At 33.4% G+C, this 25558-nt stretch overlaps 2 protein-coding genes across 2 annotated transcripts; one reads left to right on the top strand and one right to left on the bottom strand.

Moving 5' to 3' along the window:
- Positions 1-327: 327 nt before the first annotated feature.
- On the bottom strand, positions 328-1921 carry LOC112748424 (karrikin insensitive 2 receptor CA). The gene is made up of 2 exons (XM_025796663.2): positions 1218-1921; positions 328-1052 (listed from the first exon to the last, which is right to left on the bottom strand). Exons 1-2 carry the CDS (start codon positions 1583-1585, stop codon positions 608-610), a joined length of 813 nt encoding a protein of 270 aa, XP_025652448.1. The 5' UTR covers positions 1586-1921; the 3' UTR covers positions 328-607.
- A 15342-nt stretch (positions 1922-17263) lies between these two features.
- LOC112747803 (uncharacterized) lies at positions 17264-17799 on the top strand. The gene is made up of 2 exons (XM_025795993.1): positions 17264-17398; positions 17482-17799. Exons 1-2 carry the CDS (start codon positions 17264-17266, stop codon positions 17797-17799), a joined length of 453 nt encoding a protein of 150 aa, XP_025651778.1.
- Positions 17800-25558: the final 7759 nt, after the last annotated feature.

The following is a 25558-nucleotide window of genomic DNA, read 5'->3' as shown; positions in this document are numbered from 1 at the left end:
AATGTCCACTTCCTAGTCCTTTCCTTCTCTAAGACTATATTTGAATTTTGATAAATCTTGTTAAATTAATTACTGTGGCAAAATAACCCAGGTAGAAGTGAGCACTAATTCAGCCATAATAATAAAATTAAAAATTTTAGATATTTTTAAAATAAAAAATTAATAAAATAATAAAATAAAAATTAATTATTATTAAATAATAAATTTTATTATTTTTATTTAAAAATAATTATTTTTTTCATCATTACTTTATTAATAGATTCATTTATATGAGCTTATCAAGAATTGAGACAACAAACAATAATACAGACAAAGAAAAACAGGGGATAGAGTACACATACTCATTTGTTCCTCATAGAGAGAATAATAACTTGCACAAATACACAACCACCATAAGCCATTATTGCTCTTGGTGAATTTACCATGAGAAATTAAACAGGCTACCAAGACAACCAAAATAAAGCTACAGATTAATTAATTCTCACATTAACATTTTCTCAAACTAAATCTAGATGGCGACATATTATGGATTCTAACATTTTTGTTGTTTTTAGCTAAAAACATTGACATCACTGCCAACTAACCTTCTTCAATTCCTCAATATAATTCATACCACAATATCATGTTGAATATGCTTGAGAAGCACCGGAATAACAATATCCGGCGAGCTCAATTGCGGCAAATGGCCATCAGTGGCCATGATCTCGACGACAGAGATGCCGCCGAGGTTTTGGTGGAGGTATTCGGAGACCATTACTGGAACAGCCATGTCCTTCTTACTCTGCAAGATGTGGCACGGCACGGTGACATGTACCAAGATCTGCCTCATATCGCTTTGGAAAATGGTGCGTGATACAACAAGAGCTATGTCCGGTCTCATGTTGAACAAAGTCCTGCTGAACTCCTGCACCGCAACGGACTCCATATCTCCGCCGACTGCCAGCGGCGCAAAACCGTTGCACCATGCTTTGTAGTTTGCCGACATAGCATCGAACAATTGGTCTAGATCTTCCTGCTCAAATCCTCCATAGTAATTCACATCGTTCAAGTACCTGTTCCATTTCCACTATTAACCCTTAATTAGGACTTAAGGTTGAATTGAATGTCTTTTAAACTGTATTGTGCCAAATTAGATTTTTTTTTCTAATTGATAATTTCAAAGAAGAAACTGACTGAGTCAAAATAAAAAGCTAAGGCATCAATTTTGGTTACGTTACCTAGGGGAAGCAGAGACCATGATGAGCTTAGAGAAGAGATCGGGGCGAGCAATAGAAGCAACAGCGCCGATCATGGCGGACACGGAGTGGCCAACAAAGATGCAAGAATGAACAGAAAGTTCTTCAAGAATCGCAAGCAAATCGTAGGCGTAGCCCTCTAAACTGGAGTGTCTTTCAAAGTCGAAGTAATCAGGGTTGGTGGTACCTGCACCCATATTATCGTAGAGAATGACGCGATAATCATCAAGGAGATGAGGGACGAAGTGTTTCCACACAGATTGATCGGTGCCAAATCCATGAGCCAGGATTAAGAACTTGTCTCCTGAACCTAACACTTTCACGTTGTGAGCTTCCTCTACTATTCCCATTTTTTTTTATTTATTTTTTATTTTAGCTGTCGTGCTTAATTGTTTTTCTTTTCCCACTGTATGACCTATGACTCTCTCTTTTGCTTTGGTTGATAGCCGACTGCTGAATTTGAGTATTTTAGATTTTTTGGCCGTGAGTTTGGAGCTTGGACTTATAAGGAACACGAGGAACAAGTACCACCACAATTATCTATATTAAAAATAAGATAATTTATTTAATTAAATCTATTAAATATAGATATTATCAGATTGTCTAAATCTGAATGCACTATAATTTTGTCTTTTTAACATTTTAAGGAGCACAACTATTGATAGATAAATATATGTGCACCGGTAATACAAATTAAACCCATGTATTTATAAATTTAATATTTTTAAAAAATTAATATCAATAACTCTAAATAATTAACAATAAAAATGATGAAATTTATCACAAATAATTAAATAAAAATATCAATAATTCTAAATAATTAAAAAATACAAAAATTAAGGTGTATTAAATATACATTAATTTATCTAATAATTTAATTTACACTAACTTTTAATAATTTAAATAATTAAAAAATATCTCTAATACTTAAACAAATAATATTAAGTAAACTTAACTGTAAAAGACATATAGTCTTTTTCATGTAAAAATTACAGTTATTTTAATAAAATCTAATTTTTATAATTAAAGTACTTAATATTGTTAAATATTATTGTTAAAATCTAGGTAGAGTACTTAATATTAGGTTTAATTATTTAAAATTTAATTATTATTAAATATTATTTATATCCAATTATTTAGAGTACTTAAAATCTAATATTTTTGTACTTAAAATCTAATTATTCAGAGCACTTAAAATCTAATTTTTACATGAAGACTGTATGTCTTTTATATGTAGGTTACTTTCTTAGTATATCATATACTTAAATATTATTTGTTTAAGTTTAAAGCAGTTATTTTGTAGAAGTTAGAGGTAATTATTTAGAAATTAGTATTAAGTGTTAGAGATATTTTTTAATTATTTAAATAAAGGTATAACAAAAGTTAGTATAAATTAAATTATTAGAGAAATTAGTGTAGATTTAATATGCTTTAGTTTTTGTATTTTTTAATTTAATTTTATTTGAAATTATTGATATTACTTATTTAATTATTTGTAGTTTTTATTGTTTAATTATTTAGAGTTATTGATATTAATTTTTTGAATATATTAAATTTTTAAATATATTTAAATATACGGATTTAAGCTCCTTTTGGCTTTCAGTATGAATGGTGGTATATTTTCTTGTATTATTGGTGCCCGTATCTTAGCCGTAAATAGTTGTTAGCATGTGAGTTTTACTGGTGATACTTGGAAAGCATGGTACCCAATATGAAACCATGATTTATTCTTGAATTGAATGCATATAAGTAGTTGTTACTTATGCATACAAAAGCCTTCAATTTTTCTAAATATGAAATATGAAATACTAAATTGGAATGAAGTGTTTTTAGAGAAATCAATAAATTTCAAAGAAAAAAAATTCATTTCTATATTATTTACCCGCTTACAATAATAAATTTATAATGTCATTTGCGTTTCTTTTTTTTTGTGGGTTTTTTTATCGTTGTTTTTTTATTATTACCGTTGTTGCTGCATTTTTTCCCTCCTCCTCTCTTTATTGATTTTGTAACATTATGTATTTTTTTTTATTTAATTTTTTACTCTAAAAAAAAATTATGAAAATATAAAATAAGAAGATGAAGAAGAAGCAGTAGAAGATGAGGAAGGGAAAGAGGAAGAAGAAGAGTTTTGAATTATGCAGAACTTATCAGCACACATACACCGAAAATTCTTAAATAATACACTTGAATATCTTTGTATTACACCCAAATATCTTCGTGTTACACCCAAATTTGCTACAATAGAGAAAAATATTTTCTCTAATATTGCATTTTTTATTCTTCTTTTTTTTTCTTATTTCTTTCTTTTTTTTAGTTGAATGAATATAAGTTCTTCCTCTTCTTGCAGCATTATGTGTTTCTTATTCTTTGTTTGATTTTTTTGTTTTTATTCTTGTTAAAAGAGTAAAATAAGAAGAAATTTAAGAAGGTAAAATAAAAAGAAAAAGATGAATAAGAAAAAAAGAAGAAGAAGATGGTGATGATGATGATGAAAAAAAAGAAGAAAAAGCAGCAATAGATGAGGAGGAGGAAGAGGAAGAGTTTTGAATTATACAGAACTTATTAGCACACATACACTAAAAATTCTTAAACAATACACTCAAATATCTTCGTGTTACATTCAAATATCTTCGTGTTACACCCAAATTTGCTGCAAATACAGAAAAATGTTTCCTCTAATGCTGCATTTTTCTTCTTTTTCTTCTTGTTCTTTTCCTTATTCCTTTCTTTATTTTAGTTGAATGAATATAAGTTCATCCTCTTCCAAGTAATTTTGTAGAATTATGTGTTTCTTCTTCTTCTTTATTTGATTTTTTTTGTTTTTATTCTTGTTAAAAGAGTAAAACAAGAAGAAACTTGAGAAGATAAAATAAGAAAAAAAATTGAATAAGAAAAAAAATAAGAAGAAGAAGAAGATGATGATGATGATGAAAAGAATGAGAAGCAGCAGAAGATTAGGAGGAAGGAGAAGAAGAGTTTTGAATTATGCAGAACTTATCAGCACACATACACCGAAAATTCTTAAACAATACACTCAAATATCTTCATGTTACACCCAAATATTTTTGTGTTACACCCAAATTTGCTATAAATACAGAAAAATATTTTCTTTAATACAGAATTTTTACATTACATTCAATTCAAATAATCAACGATGAAACATTATTCACCTACAAAATCATAAACTACTAACTAAAAAATTAACTAGAATTGAACCACATCTCAGCTACTTGATTGGATTCAAAACAATAATAAAATTCATTCTGATTCAATTGACAATTTGAACTTGAATATTCATTATCTTCAACAACGATATAACTAATGATGGAGGAGAAGGAGGAAAAAGAAGGAAAAGAAGAAATTCCAATAAAAAAGAGGAGGAGGAGGAGGAGGAGGAGGAGGAGGAGGAGGAGGAGGAGGTAGTGTTGGTGACGATGATAACAAAAAAGAAAAATAACGAAGAAGAAGAACGTATAGCAAGAAGAATAAAAAGAACGTATAATAACGACACAAAGAAGAACGTGCGCACATAAATATAAATAATTTGTATAGACTTATATAAAAAAATAACTTGTACGTGGAGAGTTACTGTTATTTTTAATGGGAAAGGAAGAGGAATGAATCTTCTTAATTTTCTTTTCTTAAATTGAGATGGTAAGGTGTCATTTTCTATTGTATATTTTTTTTAAGAGTGACAATACAAAAAATGTAAAAAGAAAGTATTATATAATAAAATATCACAATTTACAAGAAAAAAAATGGAAAAATCTATTTCTGAAGAAAGGTGCTAAATGACATTAAGCTTATATAGAAAAGTAAAGGGAAAATAAAGGAAATTTATTTACCTTTTTAAGTAAGATGTAGTTCTAATATTTCAATTTTGAAAATAAAGTTGGGATCATATCATTTCCTCCTATGTTATATATATACTTTCACCTTGAGTTTAAGTATATAAAAATAAAATGATAACTATTAGAAATTATATGGGTCTAACTCATTTTAAAAAATTAGTTCAAGAAATAAAATTGTCTTCCAAAGGTTATTAAGCATTTTATTTTTAGATAATGAGAATTTATACTATTTTAATATGAGTATGAGTGATAAAATGGGTCGAATTCGTCATATCAATCTCTCGAACTCGCCAAAAAAATTGGTCAAGTTAGGATTTAAAATTTACCAAACCCACGTCGTCAAGCACCCGGATTTTGGTGGGATGGGACAACTCGTCTTGCCGGACTAATTTTTTTTAATAAAATATAATTAATATTATAAAATTAATAATTATATAATTTTTAAACATATTCTTTTAGCTTTTTTAATTCTTTTTTGTTATTAATTTTATTTATTTTATTTTATACTCATATATGTGTTCACACCATGTGATTTGTTTCTTAAAATAAAAATAATTTTATTATGGATATCATTATTATGAATAACTCTATTGAAGTTAAAATTAAAAAAAATCATAAAAAAATGTATTATAATTTAATTATTTTTATTTATATTTAATTTTAAAATTATCATTTTTTTAGATTAGTTTTTATAAAAAAAATGTTAGACGAGCTAATCCGGTCGGTCCATCAACCCGTCATAAAAAAAAAAGGATGAGCTAACATTTTAAGTCCATTTCATTTGGCGGGTGTTGGCCGACCGCCTTATTTTTGGGCAGATTTTGGTGGAGTCGGACTATCTATTTGTTCACTCCTAAACTTGAAAGAATAGAGTATTATTATATGTGAACAGTTTTATTAAAATTTTGATATAATAAATAATTAACAAAAAAGAACTTTATATTTTATTTTAATTTCTTAAATTTGAGTAAGTATTTTAAAGGTATTTGCTAGCAAAATGCTATATATGTATTTACAACTTTATTGTTGTTCAATTAAGTAATGCGTGAAAGAGGGTTTATTTACATGCTTTATACTAATTAATAATTTTGTATGCGCGTGTGTATATATATCGTGCTGAAATTAATTTTTTATGTAACAAATATGGACAATAGAAAATAAATTGTGATTTTTATAAATTATCCCTCTCCAAAAAAAAAAAGAGCTAACTTTTTAAGTTAGGGGAACCAATAATTCTAAATCTAAAGCTTATAGGATGAATCTTGCTATATATGAATACTAAAAATTAATTATATATTTAGTATTGTTGAAAATTTCTATTTATTATAATTTTAAAAAATTGAATTATTTTATTATGATAGATTTTATTATTTTAATAATTAATTATTTTTTAAAATAATATATAAATCAATCCTTATATAAATATATAATGGTTAATTTTTTTCATATAATGCATTTTAGATATAACATAAGATAAGGGTAGGTAGTGTGTGTGGATCGAATAATGCATCGAATCCAACGGCTTTTGCTTTGTTGTTGTTGGCATGGATAATTTGATAGATAAAAAAAAAAAAAAAACATGATAATCAAATTTTGAAAGGAATTTTTTTTTAACATCAAAATTATTCTACTGATCATTATTATACATTGATGTCTATTATATTGTTCTAAAATTTTAGTGTAATGCCTTATATTAACATCCAAATTCTTTTTTATATTGTATTATTGAGCATCAATAAATGTTTCGTTATTCATCAAATAGTTAGCTTATGATGTTCTTAATAAGTACAAAATTGGAAGAGTTATTCCTTCACATTGTAGTGTTTATTTATCTTTACATATTTGTGTGGGTTCTATTAAAAAATATACAATAATTTGGGGGGGATCAATTACAAGATAAGTATGGGTAAATTGAATGAATAAAAAATAAGATGAAAACTCAGGTGAAGTGGACTTCACGTGAAATTGATATCTGAGAGTCATTAGATTTCGATTGCACTTGAATTTCCACCATAGGAGACTATATCTATATCTTTGATTTCAAAATTAATCACGATGCATGGTCACCCGTCGGGCCTGCCACATTAATGGCAACTTGGCATTATTCTTGCCATGAAGCATAACCGGCATTAATCACACTGACTCGAGAGAGTAACTGGCCAACTGCTTCTTAATAAAATAGCTATCAGGGTCCAGGGGATGGAGATGGGACCATATATAATGCGCAATACGTAACGTGAACATTGAGCACTGCAACAACAAGAAGAAAATGAAAGCATCAGTAACATTGGCTTTTTGTCTATGGTTGGAATTACTCCTAGATTGGATATTTTGGTCGCGACACATGGTTGCCCTGCTCCTTAGGTTACTGCTTTTCTAGAGAAACGAATTAAGCTAGAAACCAAAGAAATAGTTTGTCCGGCGACGCTAAATTATTATTCGGTGCTTATTTTGACTCATGATCTTAATTATGAATGTGTTTAAGATTCAAACCTAACTAGTAAGATTAGTATGACTTTTTAGATTGAAGAAGGTTGTTAGTTGAAATAAATATATAGCTAGGTGTTTTGGAGATTACTTGATATTGATGATTTGGATTTAAACACGAGGTCCAGATTTTTTCTGGTGATAGATCCAATGTCTCCACCGATGAAAGAAGTGAAGTCGTCCAAGATCTTTGAGTGAAGACGGAGTGGTATTTATAAGACTCTAGATTTTTGAAAATTAAGATAATAAGTTATTTATGATTTATTATATTTATTTAAAATTATATTTTTAGAGATTTTTATATATAAATAGGAAGGACAATTTCTCAACTATAATTTAAAGTTTTAGAAATTCAGAAATAATGAGAATTTTATATGTTTTAATTTAAATATATTGACTTTGAACCTTATTTTATAAATAAAGGAGAATTAATTTAATTATTTTTAATTTTTATTGAATTAATATTTAATTGAAAATAATTTACAAGTTGATAATTAAATAGTATTTTAAAGATAATTATTTTGTATTTAATTTAGTTTTAAATTATTACTCTACTATTTTATTTTTATTAAAATCCATACTTTATCAAACCCTAATTTCTACCACAAACCCTAACCCTAACAACACACTCACACTCTCACTCTCACTCCCTCTCTCACACACACACACGTCACCACCCCCCTACACCCAACGACCAGAAAAGAAAAGAGAAGGGGAAAGAGGGAAGGGGAGACCAAGAAAGAAGAAGAAAAGGGAAGAAAAGGAGAATGGAGCAGACGACGCCGGCAGATGGGTGTCGCCGTCGTCGTCGCCAACAGTGGAGGAGAGAGAGAGAGAGAGAGAGAGAGAGAGAGAGAGAGAGAGAGAGAGAGAGAGAGAGAGAGAGAGAGAGAGAGAGAGAGAGAGAGAGAGGAGCTGTCACCAACGCGTCGCCGCCGCTGGATGGGATCTTCGCTACCGCTGTGGTCGTTGAGGAGGAGGATGCACGAGGAAGAGAGCCGCAGCTAGCTTCGTCGTCGCCACCGTTGGGCCCGTCGCCGTCAGAGCAGTCGCTACCGTTCCTGATGTGCGAGGAAGGGGAGGAGCTCGTCCTCGCTGCTTCTACAATCGTCGAAACCAGGCTCATCGCTGTCACCACCCACAAAGCTGAGGGGAAGCTGCTGCTGTCGAAGGAGAAACCAGCCATGCCTCTGTTGCCTGAAAATGGCATTGTGGTCGCTGAAAAACACTGCCAGAACTGGCTGAGTTAGCGCTACTGCCACTGGTAAGGTTGTTCTTGTTTCTGGTTTCCATTCTTTCTATTTTCGAGATGTTGTTGTCACTATGTTATTGCTGCAGTTGCTGCTGAGGTTTTTCGTCATCACTGGAGCTTTTGTTACTTCGTTCTTTGGTTCTTCTCTGAGTACAGTAAGTCGCTCTTATCCCGAAACCCTTACCGTTGTTATTCTGTTATAAGTTATTGAGTTTTACGCGACGTTAATATCTCAGGGTTGAGTTACCGTGACTACATACAGTATTTGATGGCTGTTGCTGCTGCGATAGCGGTCGGAATTGTTGCCGCCCCTATGAACTGAAAGAAAAAGAGGGGTTCGTTGCGTTTAATAATCACTGAGTTCGAGGATTTGAGGTAGGGGTTCTTTCTTAAAATCCATATTATTTCCAGAAATTGTTAACTCAATATTGAAATGGAAAATATATTTTTGTGGTTATGTGAGTCTTATGGGTTAAATTGAATGGTTTAGGATGGATGTGATTGTCATCTGATTGATTTATTGATTGATTAAGAAGGTTGGATATTCTGATTTGTTGATTGAGTTTGTTGAGTTGGTTACTGTAGAACTGGTTATAATTGATGTGGATAGTTTTTTGCCTGAATGTTGTTTTAGATTGAAATAAATTGAGATTGAAAGTGAGAATTTCTGAAAATGAGGAAACCCGCAAGGTGGCAAAGTCTTAATTTTAGAGGACGGCTGGCAATTCATATCCTACTCGCGGGTAGGGTAGAGATCGGTCCGGGTATACTTGCAGGTAGGTAGCCCATTGCGGGTAGGGTAGGTTACGGATTTAGAGTGTACCCTACTCGGTCTAACTCGTTCGGGTAGGGTAGGCTACCGACCCGTTGCGGGTAGGGTAGAGATCAGTCCGGGTATACTTGTGGGTAGGGTAGAGATTGGTCCGGGTATGCTTGCGGGTAGGGTAGGTTACGGATTTAGGGTGTACCCTACCCTACCCGCACCCCATATATAACACATATTTTATAAAAATTAGATATATAGTGAAGGAGGTGAGAGTTGAACCCACAACTTTCTTCATGTAATAACTTATACTACCGCACCCCATATATAACACATATTTTATAAAAATTAGATATATAGTGAAGGAGGTGAGAGTTGAACCCACAACCTTCCTCATGTAATAACTTATAATAAATGAACAACCATTAAACTAGTTAGTTAATTTAGTAATTTAGAGCGTTAGTTTTTTATTTTTTATTTTATTAATATGTATGAAATTCGAAATGATTGAACTTTATATTTATTTTGAAAAAAATTGATATTTCTGCGGATAGGGTAGGGTAGGATAGGGTTTATAACTTTTAGGATGTGGGTAGGATTAGGGTTGAGAGATTTTTAACCTGTGAGTAGGTTAGGGTAGGTTTAAACCCTACCCTACCCTACCTATTGCTAGCCCTATTTTAGAGTAGATGCTGTCGAAAATTTTATAAGTATTTAAGTGAAATTAAATCATTGGGATTGATTGGTGAAATAAAATGGTCTTTTAGTCTCTTTTGGGAAAATTTTTTTAACTAAAGAAATGAGTTTTTGTTTGATTAATTTTGGTTTAAGGATTATGTTTTTGAGGAGTTTTAGAGAAAACTAACGTAATAAAAGTGAATTGGATATTTAACTTATTTTGGTTTGGCAAATTATAAAAAGGATTTATGATTTGGGTATTTAATTAAATTGAAAATGAGTTTTAGTGAATTGATATAAATTAAAGAGTGGTGTTTTGAGTATTTTAATGAAAAATAAAGTAATATAAGGATGTATTTAAGAATAAAGGATTTTTCGAGTCTTTGAGAAAAAAGTTTTGGAGCTTGAAAGAGAAGTTAAAGTATTCGATTACTTAGCGGAACAAAATGATTTTCGAGTCCTTTGAGAATGTTTTAAAGTTAAGAATGAAATTGAAATTGATTTTGGGAACTTGGTTAACTCCAAAAATGAGTTTATTTGATTGATTCTAATTACAGAGTTACGATTTGAGAACTTTAAAGAATTTAAAGTAATGAGATTGATTTTTGAGAAATTCGTAACTGTGATTAAAGAAAAAGCATTTTCGATTTTTTACACGACGAAAATGTGGCTTTCACTTTAAAGGCTCTCATTGTGTAAAGATGTATTTAAAGTCGTCGTAATACTCCTCGCTATCAGAGTGGCGCAGCCGAAAACGTGACATTCTGATAGTAAGATTGTTACAGTATCAGCAAGAGACTTCAATACTTAAGTTAATAAATGTTTAATGTAGATTTATATGTTATGATTGAGAAATACCTGAGTTTGGAAGAGTATTTATACAGTTGAAGTGATGGTTTAATAACTACTCTTGTAACTCTCCCTCTTGTTCTGATCAGTGATTATTATTTTTATCTAAGATTCATTGAGATCTCATATTTAAATATACGAGCATATTTATAGGAGTAGTAGAAGTCAATACAAAAAGTTGGATATGCAAATGGAGTGAGTTTGGAATTTCTTGGACTAGATAGCCTGAACTCTATCTATTTTGATCTTTCAGACCTAGCTATTGGGGAACAGAGTATGAATGAACATTAGGTATATACAATTATTTTTAAACATTTTTTTATATTTCTCAAATTATATTACCAAAATTGGAATATTTTTCTTAAATGGAAGCACTTGAGAGTTATTGAAAAAAAAATGACTATATTACCAATTTTTGTATTATTGGTAAGACTGATTGAGGTATAACTTGTTCCTAGGAATGGTGAAAATGTGGAATGAACTTTTACTTCTTCACAAATATCATAGTTATCGAAATCGAACCGATAATCAACTCAGTCATATGATCGGGTCACCAGATCACTAGTTCAACAATATATGCACATCATAGTGATTTTTCTTTTTTTTTTCATAATTTATTTACAATGACCCCAAACAGGATCAGTCTTCCCTTTATTATTATAAACTCTTTTAGTTGTAACATCAGGAGTTGCTGATGATGCTTATTTTTGAGATGATGACGTATTTGATGGTGTTTGAGATGAAGACATTTTTAAAATTCTAGCAAAAGAAACAAAAGATTTTCAGCCTTTTTTTTTTATCTAAATGAGTTTTTAAGCAACACAACAACAACCAAAGTTCATTAATGATAATCAAAAACAAATTTAACTATTCAACCAAAATTCACTAAAATTTTCTCAAGTTCAACAACAACTCTAAAAAACTAAATACAACAGCAGTAACTACCAAATTCAATAACAATTCTAACTAAAATTTGCTTAGATTCACCAACAACAACTCTAAAAAATCAACATTCAACAAACAAAAAAGAACAACAACAACTCTAAAATTTACTCAGGTTTATCAAAATTAACATTTGTAAATCCCGTAAAATTAGCGAATAAATAATTAATAAATGAATTTTCAATAAAAGAAATTAGAAATATAAATTTTATAGTAAAATAAGATAGAGCAAATTAAAATAAGAATTTTGACACTACTTTTAAAGAATTTGGCCTAAAATTGAGTCGAACGGACCGAACCAGTCGAACCGAGCCCAAAATGGGTCCAAGGCCCAACCCAATCAGCCCATACACTTCAAGAAGAATTACTCTTCTTCCTTCATTCAGCCAAGAACGCTGAAGCAAACACAAGGGAAAAGGAAGGAAGGTTCCAAACCCTTGTCTTCCATTCAATCTTCCATAATTTTCCGCTCCGAGCTCCGATCGTTGCATCGTTTATGGCCACACAACCACCGCGTCGAGCTCTACGAATCTATTAGAACAATTTCCTAGATAAGCATCACTCTTACTCCAGTTGCTCTACCCCCTTGATTTCAAAATTTGTGAGTATATATGTTGAGATTTTGTTGGCTTTGGTACCTTAGGTTCGATCTAGCTTGCGAGAATTGTGGGGCTTGGTTCATTTGGTCCGTGGGTACGGTAAGGATTCTCGACCCATAGTGAATTCATTGGTTAAGTGTGTAGGTATTGAATTTTGTATATGTATATGTGATAAATGTGAATTAGGTGTGTATATATATCTAATTTGGAGCTTGTTATTTTGTACTCTTGACCCTCTGTTCTTACTTTCTATATACATATGTTTATGAACTATAGCTTTCTTCGTACGTAAGTAATCCTTAATCTTGAGTGTTGTGCTTTTGATTTTACGATTTTGTTTTACCTATTCTTCAAGGCTCCTAGTATATTTCCTTCTTTCGACTAATATACGTATATACGTTTTATTTTAGAGGTCGTAATACCACACCACCTCAGTTTTACGATTTAAGCGTAAAACTCTGCATGGTAGGGTATTACATTACGGTATCAGAGCGGTTCGTTCCTGTAGAGCCTGAGGGACGGACTGACTATGCTTCTGTCCATTCTCTGTGTGTTTGTTTATGTGCTATTAGGATATCTAACTGATATATATGGCATAAACATTTATGAGTATGCATTTAGGACTTGAAGCACTAGACTTGTAATATTAAGACTGATCAACTTAATTTCACTTGTTTGGTGTGTATATAAACCAGATGTCGACTCGCAGACATGGTCGCGGGAGAGGAAGAGGTAGAATAGGCAATGCTATTCCTGAACCAACAGGGAACAACCCTATAGACTTCATGGCTGTCCTGGGAAACATGGCTGTGGCTATGCAGGCGACAGCCGAGGCACCGGGTAATCAAATAAACAATGGAAACAATGGGAATAATGGTGAAGAGGGTCCCATGACTCTTGCCTCCTTTTTGAAGGTTCACTATCTGACCTTTAGGGTAACCGTAAACCCCACTGAAGTAGATAACTGGATTCAGGCTATGGAGCAGGCACTGCAGGCTCAACAGGTTCTTGAGGAGCAGTGGGTTGAATTCGGGACTTATCAGCTGCAAGGCGAGACCCAATACTGGTGGTAGAGAACACGACGTATCTTGCAGCCAGATGGAGCTATGGTACCATGGGAAGTGTTTTGAACAGAGTTTTATAGAAAGTATTTTCCAAACTCGGTCAGAAACACCAAAGAACTTGAATTACTACAATTGAAACAAGGACAGGTGACTGTTACTGAGTACACTAACAAGTTCGAAGAACTGTGCCAATTTTCTCGCATTGGCCAATGTACGCCTAAGGATTTTGCTGAATAGAAGTGCATTAAGTACGAAAGGGGCCTTCAGAATGATATTATGAGCTCCGTTGCCCTGGTGGAGATCAGAGTATTCTCTGAGCTTGTAAACAAAAGCCGAGTGGCAGAAGAATGTGTGAGGAAGGCGTCATTGGAGAAGGGAAGTCTGAGGATGCCTTTTTAGAGGGCTCAAGGGAGGAACTTTGCACCGAGGGGCCAAAATTTCAAGCATGGAGGTTTTGTTCCGCAATATAATCAGGGTCAAGGTAGTTTCAGGAGGCAGAATAACAATGCCAATCAAGAAAGAAGGTATGGAAAGCAGCCACAGAGTGATCTAAACTATCAAAGGCGCGGGAAGCATCATCTCGGAGTTCCATGCAGAGTAGGATTGGGGGTGTGTTTCTTTTGTAGACAACCTGGGGCACTTGGCCTGGAATTGCCCAGAAAAGAAGAAGTATGATACTGGTAGAGTGCAGTAGCTAGGGAGAGTGTTCACCACTTCAGCAGTAGGTGCCGAGGGATTCGAGACCTTGATCAGAGGTAACTGTGAAGTAGCTGGTAAATTTTTAAGTGCTTTATTTGATTCTGGGGCGACACATTCATTTATAGCATTTGAAAGGGCTGATGAGTTAGGACTGAAGATTGAGGTCTTAGGTTATGATTTAAATGTGCATAATACCACTTCTAAAGCCATTATGACTAGGTTAGGATGTCCATAAGTCTCGTTTTGGGTTCAACAGCGTGATTTCGTTCATGATTTGATCTGTTTACCGATGACTGGTCTGGATCTCATTTTGGGACTGGATTGGTTATCTAAGAATCATGTTTTGCTCGACTGTTTGAGAAATCAATGTACTTTATGCCAGACGGATCAGAAGGGTCAGTTGTGGTGAATAATTACTATTTAAACTCTATGATGGTAAACTGTTCTGGATATAAATGTCAGGGTATTATGCTGTTAACTGTGGGTGTTTCGGGTGATGACCAAATCTTAGAGCAAATCCTGGTTGTTTGTGAATTTCCACCTAATCGAGAGGTTGAGTTTGCAATTGAATTAGTACCTAGAGCAGGTCCGATCTCGAGTGCTCCTTATAGTATGTCACCTTTGGAGATGGCCGACCTTAAGGCTTAGCTGGAAGACTTAATGAGTAAACGTTTCATTCGGTCGAGTGTTTCTTTGTGGGGAGCGCCAGTGTTACTGGTAAAGAAGAAGGATGGGAGTATGCGTCTGTGTGTCGATTATCGGCAGTTGAATAAAGTTACCGTAAAAAATAAATATCCGTTGCCAAGGATCGACGATCTAATCGATCAACTACAGGGAGCCAGAGTGTTTTCCAAGATTGACTTGCGATATGGGTATCATCAGATTAGGGTTAGAGACGAGGACATTCTGAAGACTGCTTTCAAAACGCGATACGGTCACTACGAATACACGGTGATGTCTTTCATGTTAACCAATGCCCCGACAGTGTTTATGGACTACATGAACCGAATCTTCTGTCCGTTCTTAGATAAATTCATTGTCATCTTCATTGATGACGTTCTCATTTACTCTAAAATCGAAGCAGAATATGTAGATCACTTGTGAACTGTGCTGTAAATCTTGAAGGAGAGAAAATTGTATGCCAAGTTATCTAAATGCGAGTTCTGGAAAAGTGAGGTGAAGTTTCTTAGTCATGTGGTAAGTCAACAGGGGATTTCTGTGGATCCTGCTAAAGTTGAGGCAGTAATGAATTGGGAGCGCCCAGCTTCTGTGACAGAAATTAAGAGTTTCCTAGGTTTGGCGGGTTGTTACCGGAGGTTCATTAAAGGATTTTCACAACTCGCTTTGCTTTTAACTAAGCTGACTAGAAATGATGCACCATTTGTTTGGACTCCTGAGTGCGAGGAAAGCTTTCAAGCGTTGAGGTTGACTACTGCACATGTGTTAGTATTGCCCGAGCCGAGTGAGCCATTTGAGGTATACTGTGACGCATCAATGAAGGGTCTGGGGTGCGTGCTGATGCAGCACCGTAATGTCGTGGCATATGCCTCACGACAGTTAAGGCCGCACGAGATGAACTACCCGACTCACGATTTAGAGCATGCTGCCGTTGTGTTTGCTCTAAAGATTTGAAGACATTATCTCTATGGTGTTAGGTTCCAAGTCTTCTCAGATCACAAAAGCTTGAAGTACCTCTTTGAGCAAAAAGAATTGAATATGCGTCAGAGGAGGTGGATGGAGCTTCTAAAGGACTATGACTTCAAGTTGAGTTACCACCCTGGAAAAGCGAATGTTGTGGCGGACGCTTTAAGCCAGAAGTCCCTATGTGCTGCTTAGATGATGCTACGAGAGGAAGAGTTGCTAAAGGCGTTTGAATGCCTGAAATTGGGTGTTGGAGAGGAGTTTGGGACTCTGTGTTTAAGTCAGCTGCAAATTTCAAGTAAATTCAAGTCTGAGATTGAAAAAGCTCAGCAAGATCATAAAGAATTACAGAAAGTATTGCCGGCAATTGAACAAGGGAAGTAGTGGAGAGTGTCAGAGGAAAAAGACGGATTATGGAGGTTTAAGGGCCGAATTATTGTACCGGACGTCGGAAACTTACGGCAGGATATCTTGAAGGAGGCACACAAAAGCGGGTTCTCTATCCATCCGGGAAGCACTAAGATGTATCAAGATCTGAAAACGATGTTCCGGTGGCCAGGAATGAAGAATGATGTGACGTTGCACGTTTCAAAGTGCTTAACCTATCAGAAAGTCAAGATTGAGCATCAGAAACCATCAGGAACCCTTCAGCCCTTAGAGATTTTGTAATGGAAGTGGGAGAGCATTGCAATGGACTTCGTGTCGGGCTTCTCAAGGACTCGGGCCGGATATGATGCTGTTTGGGTGATTGTGGATCGACTGACAAAGTTGCCCCACTTTTTCCCCATTCGAATGAGCTGTACATTGGAGGAGTTAGCATGACTGTACATTAAAGAGGTTGTGAGGTTGCACGGCGTTCCTACCACCATCATATCCGACAGAGATCCTCGATTCACATCAAGATTCTGGGGAGCCTTTCAGCGAGCATTTGGGACTCAGTTGAGTTTAAGCATTACATATCACCCTCAAACAGAAGGTCAGTCAGAGAGGACAATCCAAACATTGGATGATATGCTGAGAGCTTGTGTTTTGGACCAGCCAGCGAGCTAGGATTGGTATATGCCACTAGTGGAGTTTGCATATAATAATAGCTACCATGCAAGCATCGGGATGGCTCCGTATGAGGCTCTGTATGGAAGGAAGTTCTAGTCTCCGCTAAGCTGGTATGAAACTGGGGAGAAGAGCTTGTTAGGGCCTGAAATGATATCTGAAACTACTGAGCAGATAAAGAAAATCCAAAGTCGAATGCTTGTCGCTCAAAGCCGTCAGAAGAGCTATGCTGATCAAAGGCAGAAGCCTTTAGAATTTGAAGAAGGAGAGCATGTGTTTCTGAAGGTTACTCCAACAACTGGAGTGGGAAAAGCAATCAAGACGAAGAAGTTAAATCCCGTTACATTGGACCATTTGAAATTTTGAAGAGGATTGGGCCGGTAGCTTACAGGATTGTCTTACCGCCACATCTTTCAAACCTGCACAACATATTTCACGTGTCGCAGCTTCGTAAATATACTCCTGATGCAAGTCATATTCTGGAACCGAAATCGGTTCAAGTACGAGAAGATCTGACACTTCTAGTAATCCTGGTTAGGATCGATGACACCAGCGTCAAACGTTTGCGCGGAAAGAAAGTATCATTGGTAAAAGTAGCTTGGATTCGAGCTGGTATTGAAGAGTATACTTGGGAGCTCGAATCAGATATGCGGAAGGACTACACACACCTCTTTTCAGGTAACTAAATTTGAATTTTTGAGGGTAAAATTCTTAATTAGGTGGGTAGGATGTAAACCCCGTAAAATTAGCGAATAAATAATCAAAAAATTAATTTTCAATAAAAGAAATTAGAAATGTAAATTTTATAATAAAATAAGATAGAGCCAATTAAAATAAGAATTTTGACACTAATTTTAAATAATTTGGCCCAAAATTGGGTCGAACGGACCGAACCAAGCCCAAAATGGGCCCAAGGCCCAACCCAATCAACCCATACACTTTAAGAAGAATTACTCTTCTTCCTTCATTCAGCCAAGAACGCTGAAGCAAACACAAGGGAAAGGAAGAAAGGTTCCAAACCCTTGTCTTCCATTCAATCATCCATAACTTTTCGCTCCAAGCTCCGATCGCCGCACCGTTTGCGGCCACGCGACCACCGCGTCGAGCTTTATGTATCTATCAGAACAATTTCCTAGGTAAGCCTCACTCTCACTCCAGTTGCTCTACCCCATGATTTCGAAATTTGTGAGTATATATGTTGAGATTTTGTTGGTTTTGGTACTTTAGGTTCGATCTAGCTTGCGAGAATTGTGGGGCTTGGTTCGTTTGGTCCGTGGGTACAGTAAGGATTCTCGACCCATAGTGAATTCATTGGTTAAGTGTGTAGGTATTGAGTTTTGTATATGTATATGTGATAAATGTGAATTAGGTGTGTATATATATGTAATTTGGAGCTTGCTATTTTGTACTCTTGACCCTCTGTTCTTACTTTCTATATACATATGTTTATAAACTCTAGCTTTCTTCGTACGCAAGTAATCCTTGATCTTGAATGTTGCACTTTTGATTTTACGATTTTATTTTGCCTATTCTTCAAGGTTCCTAGTATACTACCTTCTTTCGACTAATATACATATATACGTTTTATTTTAAAGGTCGTAGTACCACACCACATTAGTTTTACGACTTAAGCGTAAAGCTTTGTGTGGTAAGTTGTTACAACATTGAACCAGAGAAAGAACATCAACAACTCTAAAAATAGCAACAATCACATTCAACAACCACCAGATTCACTGAAATCAACATTGAACTAGAGAAAGAACAGGGTCGAAAATTGGAGCTCACCTGGTTGAGAAGACGACGACGACCACCACCACTCGAGGGAGCAGATGCTGCTTCACTGGTTCCGACGAAGGGAACGCAGGGGCACGGTGAGAGACTGAGAGAGCGACGAGGTGAGAGACCCAGAGATTGAGAGTGACGAACTGACGACTGACGAGGTGAGAGGAGAGACGAGAGAGTGACGAGGTGAGGGTGAGGGGCTGCCAACGCCGAGTTAGAGAGAGTAGAGAGACGAGGCTGGCTGGGGTTAGGGGCGGTTGGACTCAGAGTCTCGATTCGTGGCTTAGAGTTCATTCAAAGAGAGGGTGGGATTGCCTGAAACGACGCCGTTTCAGAAAAAAATAAAAATAAATTAATAAACATGACCCCAATCAGGTTAGATTAACCGGCCGGATAACTGAGTTCACATAAAATTCGTCAGGTCGAACCAGATTTTACTAGGTTTATTACATAGACGGTTCTACGAGTGATTTGGTCCAGTCAGATGATCAAATTTTCGGTCGAACCGACCGAATCAAGTCAAGTCCAATAACTATGCTAAATATAGTATGTTTCAGTCTTAGAATACTAAAATGGATATTTAGAAAAAACACTCCAATCATTAAATTAATATAAAAAATGTAATTTAAAATAGCAATATAATTCAAAGTTCTTCACTTACTTCTCATTTGAGGTTTTAATTCTTTTAAAATAAAAAAATTAGTAAAGTAAAAAGTAAAAGTTTATTAATCATTCTTAAATCAATATAATATGACTCACATATAATAGAAATTATAAATTTATGTGTGATTAATCTTTTATTTTATTATTTTATATTTATTTTCACTTAAATTTTTTTTTTTGCTCATTCGAATTCCTTCCTAGAATTTATAATCGGTTTTTGTTGTGAATCTTTCGCGAGTTATTATTAAAAATTTTCTACTACAAACATAGGTAATGACTTTACAGAGAATAAAATATTTGTAATCACCGAATTCAAAATATAAATGACCGTATTATACGTCTGAATGTGTTCGAATTATTATTAACGGAACGCTACCAATTATAAAATATATTAATTATAATGAAATATTTTAGTAGATAATAGTTTAGGTTAAGGAGTTTAAACACATTTCCATCCAAGTCACCAAAAAAAAACACATTTCCATCCTTTATTTGAGGGTGTTCATGAATTAGATTTGATTCGCATATTTACGATGTTTATTCGAATTTGATTCGCATACTAATAGGATTAAATTGTGAATTTTATGTAGATATCCACAAAAATAAATAAATAAATAAATATTTTTTAAATATTTTAACTAATAAATATCATATATATTATATTATTATATATGTTATATTATTTTATTTTTATTGTTTAAGAAATATATACTTAATATTATTTTAAAAGTAAACATGTTTAAAAGAGTAGAAAAAAAGAATTTTATTAATTTTTTAATAAAAATAAATTTTTAAAAATATTTGTATATTTTGTGGATATATCCGATTCGATCCGCAAATATACAGATCGGATCGAATCCAAAATTAAAAACTACAGATATTGAATTCGATCTGATCCAATAATTTTAGTGTGAATCGGATCGAAATTTTGACCATATTCAACCTGATTCAATCTGCGTTAACGTTCATCCATATTTTATTTATCCTTTAATTAATATCTTTCATTTTCTTTCTCTCTTAAATCAGAAACAAACCTAACCTAATTTATATACAATATTCAAAAACGAATAATAATACTTCTGCATAAACATAAAAAAAAGCATTAAGTATTTATGTTGCTTAAAAGTTATAAGGATGACTATTATTGATACTCTATTGATACTACTACTGTTTAAGTCTTTTCATTTTATCAATATAAAAAATTTATTTTAAAAAAGTATACTTATTTTAAGATAAAATTAGTCCTTTTTTTGTTTGACATTAAAATGAGACTAACACCCAAATAAAAGAAACTTAAATACAATTAGATGAGATAAAAATGCTTTTTGTTCATTATCAACTATAATACTAATTATCTCTTTAGAAGAAAAATTTTAAAAATATAGTCTATAATTTAAATCTAAACTATTTTGTGCCAGACAATCTACATTTTTATTTTTTTTTCTCTAAATATTTATAAAATAAACGTCCCAATTTTTCATTATTTTCGACTTGGATCTCAAATTTTTTTTTCCCAATAATTTTAATAATAAAAGGGTAATGACTCTTAAAAACCAAGGCCTACATCACATAGTGGAAGAGTTATTATTATTATTATTATTATTTTGTTGTATGTCTAAAATAAAATTTAAATTTTTGATATTTATTTAAATAAATTAGTAAACTAATAATTAGACTACTCAATTTGGTTAATAGAGGAGTTATTAACCTCCTAGAAAGCTGCACAGGAATTCGAGTCCAGATTAAAATAAAAAAGTGGATAGTATAACATATATGTGTGAGTGAGTGTGTGTTGTAGACAAAAAAAACAAAAGGCCAAGGCCTTAATATTTTCTTGAACTATTATACCATAGCCATATCTCTTTCGGAGTTTTCTATAGTCGAGAAAGTATATTCATGACCTCTAAACTACAGGTATAGTTTAAAATTATGAAAAATCATACGGATGAATTTATAATGTTAATTTAATTAATTAAAAAAACTGAAGAAGACAAGTGCTTCGATACCATGCATGTTGACGCCAGCATCCTCCAATTTCCATGGCCGTCGTCCTCTTCATTCTCTAGCACTGCTTTGAGAACATCCTTTTTCACTTCGTCACTGTCGGCTCCTCTTTCATCTCATTCCACCACACCACCCACTTCTCCTTCTCCCCTTACCTCAAGTGGAGAGCAAGCAAATTAATTTTGAGTTTGAACAAAAACTGAATTAACGGATCTCTAATTATCAATTTTTAAAAAAATTATAAATAACAATAATAATAATCCAATTACATTGAGAAGTTTTTGAAAATTATAAATAAAAAAGGAGTAAGTGGCGATTGATTCTCGCCGTCCTTCATCAACGGCACAAAACATGCCAACAAAATTGGAACTTATTCGCTTCCGTTGAGAAAGACATCCAGAAAATGTTTCAAGAGAAGTACGTTTGGAAAAACACTTGTGTAGTGTTTAGATGAATTGGGACTTGAACTTTGGAACGGCAGCAAGAAGAAACTATGGAGTGAAGACGAAGCAGATTTCTCGTTCAAGATGAAAAGATAGTTGATGCTTCAGGAAGCGGACCTCGACACCATGACCCGCAACGTCTAGTGGAGTTGCGGTTCTGATGGCATCGATTGTTGCGTTTCTATGGAGGCTGAGAAGAAGACCAGGTGATCTGACTTCTGAGGCTGCATCTCTTAGGTGTGTTGTGTTGGACTTAGCCCAGGAAAACAAAAAAAAAAAAAAAGACATCATTTTAAAGGTTAAATACGATTTTGGTCTTTAAAGTAAGGACTGAAAATTTTTTTCGTCCTCAATTTTTTTTTGCATTCGAATTTATCCTAAGGTTTAATTTGGTTTTAAAATCGTCCTTCGAACCAAAATACCCTTCCCCTTCTTCACCAAAATCCTCATTTTCTATTTTTTTTTTCTTTTTCTCCATTACATCAACTCTTCTTCTTTTTTCTTCTTCTTTGTCAAAGCATCAGCAACAACACCAATGAAATAATGTAATAAACATAAAAAAAAATAGAAACAGAAATGAAGCAACTAGAAAAAATAGAAGCAGAAGCAACCAAAGAACAAGAGCAACAAAGAAATAATGGATAATGGAAACAAGAGCAACAAAGAAATAATATAATCTCCATCACTATCTCTCTCAACTCCAAAGAACAACAACAACAATGGATAATGAAATCAGAATCAAAAGAAAAAGAAACAGAAGCAGAATAGAATTAGAATCAACAACAATAATAGAATCATAATAAGAAATAATGTAATTAACAAAAATCAACAAATCTACAAATAAAAAAATTCAACAATATAATTAACAGAAGAAACTGAAGAATCAACAATTAATTAACAAAATCAACAAATCAGAAGCAGAATTGGAAACCTAGGGAGGACCAACGGCGAGGACGCGAAGCACGGCGGCGAGTGACGAGGAGCAGCGGCGAGCGACGCACAACGTCCACCCTCGCGGATCTGCTAGCGTCAATGTCGAACACTGGCGTCAACGTCGAACACTGGCGTCGACGTCCGTCTGTCCCTCACCCTTCCCCCTTTTTCTTCCCCCCATCCGTCCTTCGCCCTTCTTCTTCCCCCTTCTTCGTCTTCCCTCTGAACTTCCCCCTTCTTCTTCTTCCTTTCTACTCTTTCCCTTCCCCGTGTTCTCTTTCTTTCTTTTTTTTTTTTTTCTTTTTTCATTTTATATTTTTTTAATTAAGAGCAGTTTAGTAATAAAAAAAATAAAATTTGGGTAAAAATAACAATTTTAAAATTAAATTAAATCATAGGAATAATTGTATATACATAAAAGAGTTAGAGACAAAAAAATTTTTGGCCCTATCTTAAGGACTAAAAATCGTACTTAATCCTAATTTTAATTTAACCTTTTCATGACCATTAAAGCAAATAATGAAAGTTGGATAAAAATGAATGACAACCACAAAAATAAAATATTTTAGGTTAGCCTTTCAAGCTTCTCAAATATACCTTTTTTTTAAAAAAAAAAAAAATTAAACCCAAAAGAATATTCTTATTAATGACACAATCAGGCAAAACCCAAAAAATATTCTTAAGTGACTATTATCATTCTTATTTAATTATAGTTTATTTTCACTTTTCTAAAATATGACCTATTTTATGATTAAAGAAATAATAATTTTTTTAGGATTAAGTAAGAAATACATAAATTAATTTTTATATGAAAAAGAATTTAGTGTGATATACTAATATTGACCATTGGTAGAATTTGGTGTCGGTGGTAGTGCAGCTATTTACACCTTGCAAAGAGCATAAAAGATTATTGGAAGCTTTTTACAATCTGCAAAATGGCTTAAAAAATAAGGAGTTTTTTTTTTGTGAAAATATTTTTTAGACCTTAAAAGATTAGGTAGTAAAAAAAATTAATAAAAAATATGGAGATCGGTTCACAAATAATGAAAAGTAACATGTGGAGCAAATTTGAAAAAAATATACTTTGTTATTTACCATATAAAAATTTGTGATGACTTCAAGTCAACTTAATTCCATCAACATTCTAAATAGAAGGCCATTAATAGATAGAATTGGATTGGGGTGACGAGAAAGTGTAGAACGCCGCCGAAACCGAGGCGTAGATCGGGCCTTGGCCGAGTTGAGGTACACCAGACGGGAGGCAATGGACGACATGGAGGCAACTGTCGACACATGTACATGGTGTCGATGTCTTATTTATGGTCCTGTATTATCTTCGGAATCATGGTGGAAGTATGCTCTCGAAATTGGTTTCAAGTGGGGTTCGTGCCTTCTTAGTGAGCCTGAAGTGACGACGAATTTCACGAGGCAATGTTTATGGTGTGCGATATGGGCAGGACATAAAGAGTATAAATGTTTGATATGTTATGCATGTAATGTGGGTAATTGTTGTTATGAATTTGTGGAGTTTAAAATTAATAGGAAGAAATATTAAATTTACGAAAAATTCTCTCTCCATTAATGAAATTTGTTCAGCTTTAAAATCTGTCTTTCTTTCGTATGAATGAGTGATGAAATGAAATTAGGAAAGACTCAATTTGGATCCATTTCCAATCAATTTCTAGATGGGGGGAGGGTTTGGATTTAGGCCTCTTGAGTTTTGCTATTTAGATGATAATGATAATGAGACTAGGTTTTGGGTGGGGTTGATTGATTGGTAAAACCAAATTTCAGTTATTGTGATGTCTGAAATGTTTCAAGCGAATAGTTTAAACAACCTACACCGAATTTAGCAGCACAAAAAACGGTAGTTTCGGGTAATTTCTAGGGGTGGACAAATTTTGCTCGCTTATTTAACTTCAAGTCCGAAGGTGTTGTGGTCTTCGAGATTCTTTGCCACAAACCTGTCACCATCCTTTAGGTCCGATGCCACTAGAAAGCTGTAAGAAAATCTATCCTTTTCGTACTTCATGACATTTGCATTATGTAGATTATGTTGGTATTTAACTTTGTAGACATTGCAATATTTTGATAGGTTATCTTGTTAGTTAACATGCTCATTTTTGTTGAAACACCACATTCTGTATTTTGCTATATTGTTCCTCTTATTTCAGTAATTAATACTTGTTTAGTTGAATAACATTCTCCAAATAATTTTACATTTAGGTTTGGTGTAAATTTAATAGAAAATATTAAATTTTAATTCATATTTATTTTTTATCCAAAGAAATTATGTGTATTACTTATATGAGTTATTCTTTTATTAGAAATTATTTTTTAATTTTAATTAAAATAAAATCAACATATTTAATATAAATGCCAGATTTTTTTTTAGCTTCATAGTTTAATAAATTCTAGGCAATAAAAGATCGAGAACATAAAAAATTTGCTCACTGATCTGATCTGCAGTTATTTTGCAATTTTCTGGGGTTGATTTTTAATTATGGTTTCATTTACTAATTCCTTTTTCTTTTTGTAAAATACATATAATAAAATTGTATGATCATGCTTCGAGATGATCCACTTGTAATCAGCATCTTAAAAAATATCCGATTGCCAC

This window comes from Arachis hypogaea, chromosome 15, assembly GCF_003086295.3.
Source record: "Arachis hypogaea cultivar Tifrunner chromosome 15, arahy.Tifrunner.gnm2.J5K5, whole genome shotgun sequence".
NCBI classification, from domain to species: domain Eukaryota; kingdom Viridiplantae; phylum Streptophyta; class Magnoliopsida; order Fabales; family Fabaceae; genus Arachis; species Arachis hypogaea.
The sequence above is the reverse complement of the archived record's forward strand: the minus strand, read 5'-3'. Positions and strand labels throughout refer to the sequence as shown.

Bases quoted from the DNA above. Each gene is read 5' to 3' on its own strand.
- LOC112747803 (XM_025795993.1), top strand. From the start codon at position 17,264: ATGATATCTGAAACTACTGAGCAGATAAAGAAAATCCAAAGTCGAATG. The intron at 17,399-17,481 runs GTTACTCCAACA...GAAATTTTGAAG, and splicing joins GAGAGCATGTGTTTCTGAAG to AGGATTGGGCCGGTAGCTTA.
- LOC112748424 (XM_025796663.2), bottom strand. From the start codon at position 1,585: ATGGGAATAGTAGAGGAAGCTCACAACGTGAAAGTGTTAGGTTCAGGA. The intron at 1,053-1,217 runs GTAACGTAACCA...GAAATGGAACAG, and splicing joins ATGGTCTCTGCTTCCCCTAG to GTACTTGAACGATGTGAATT.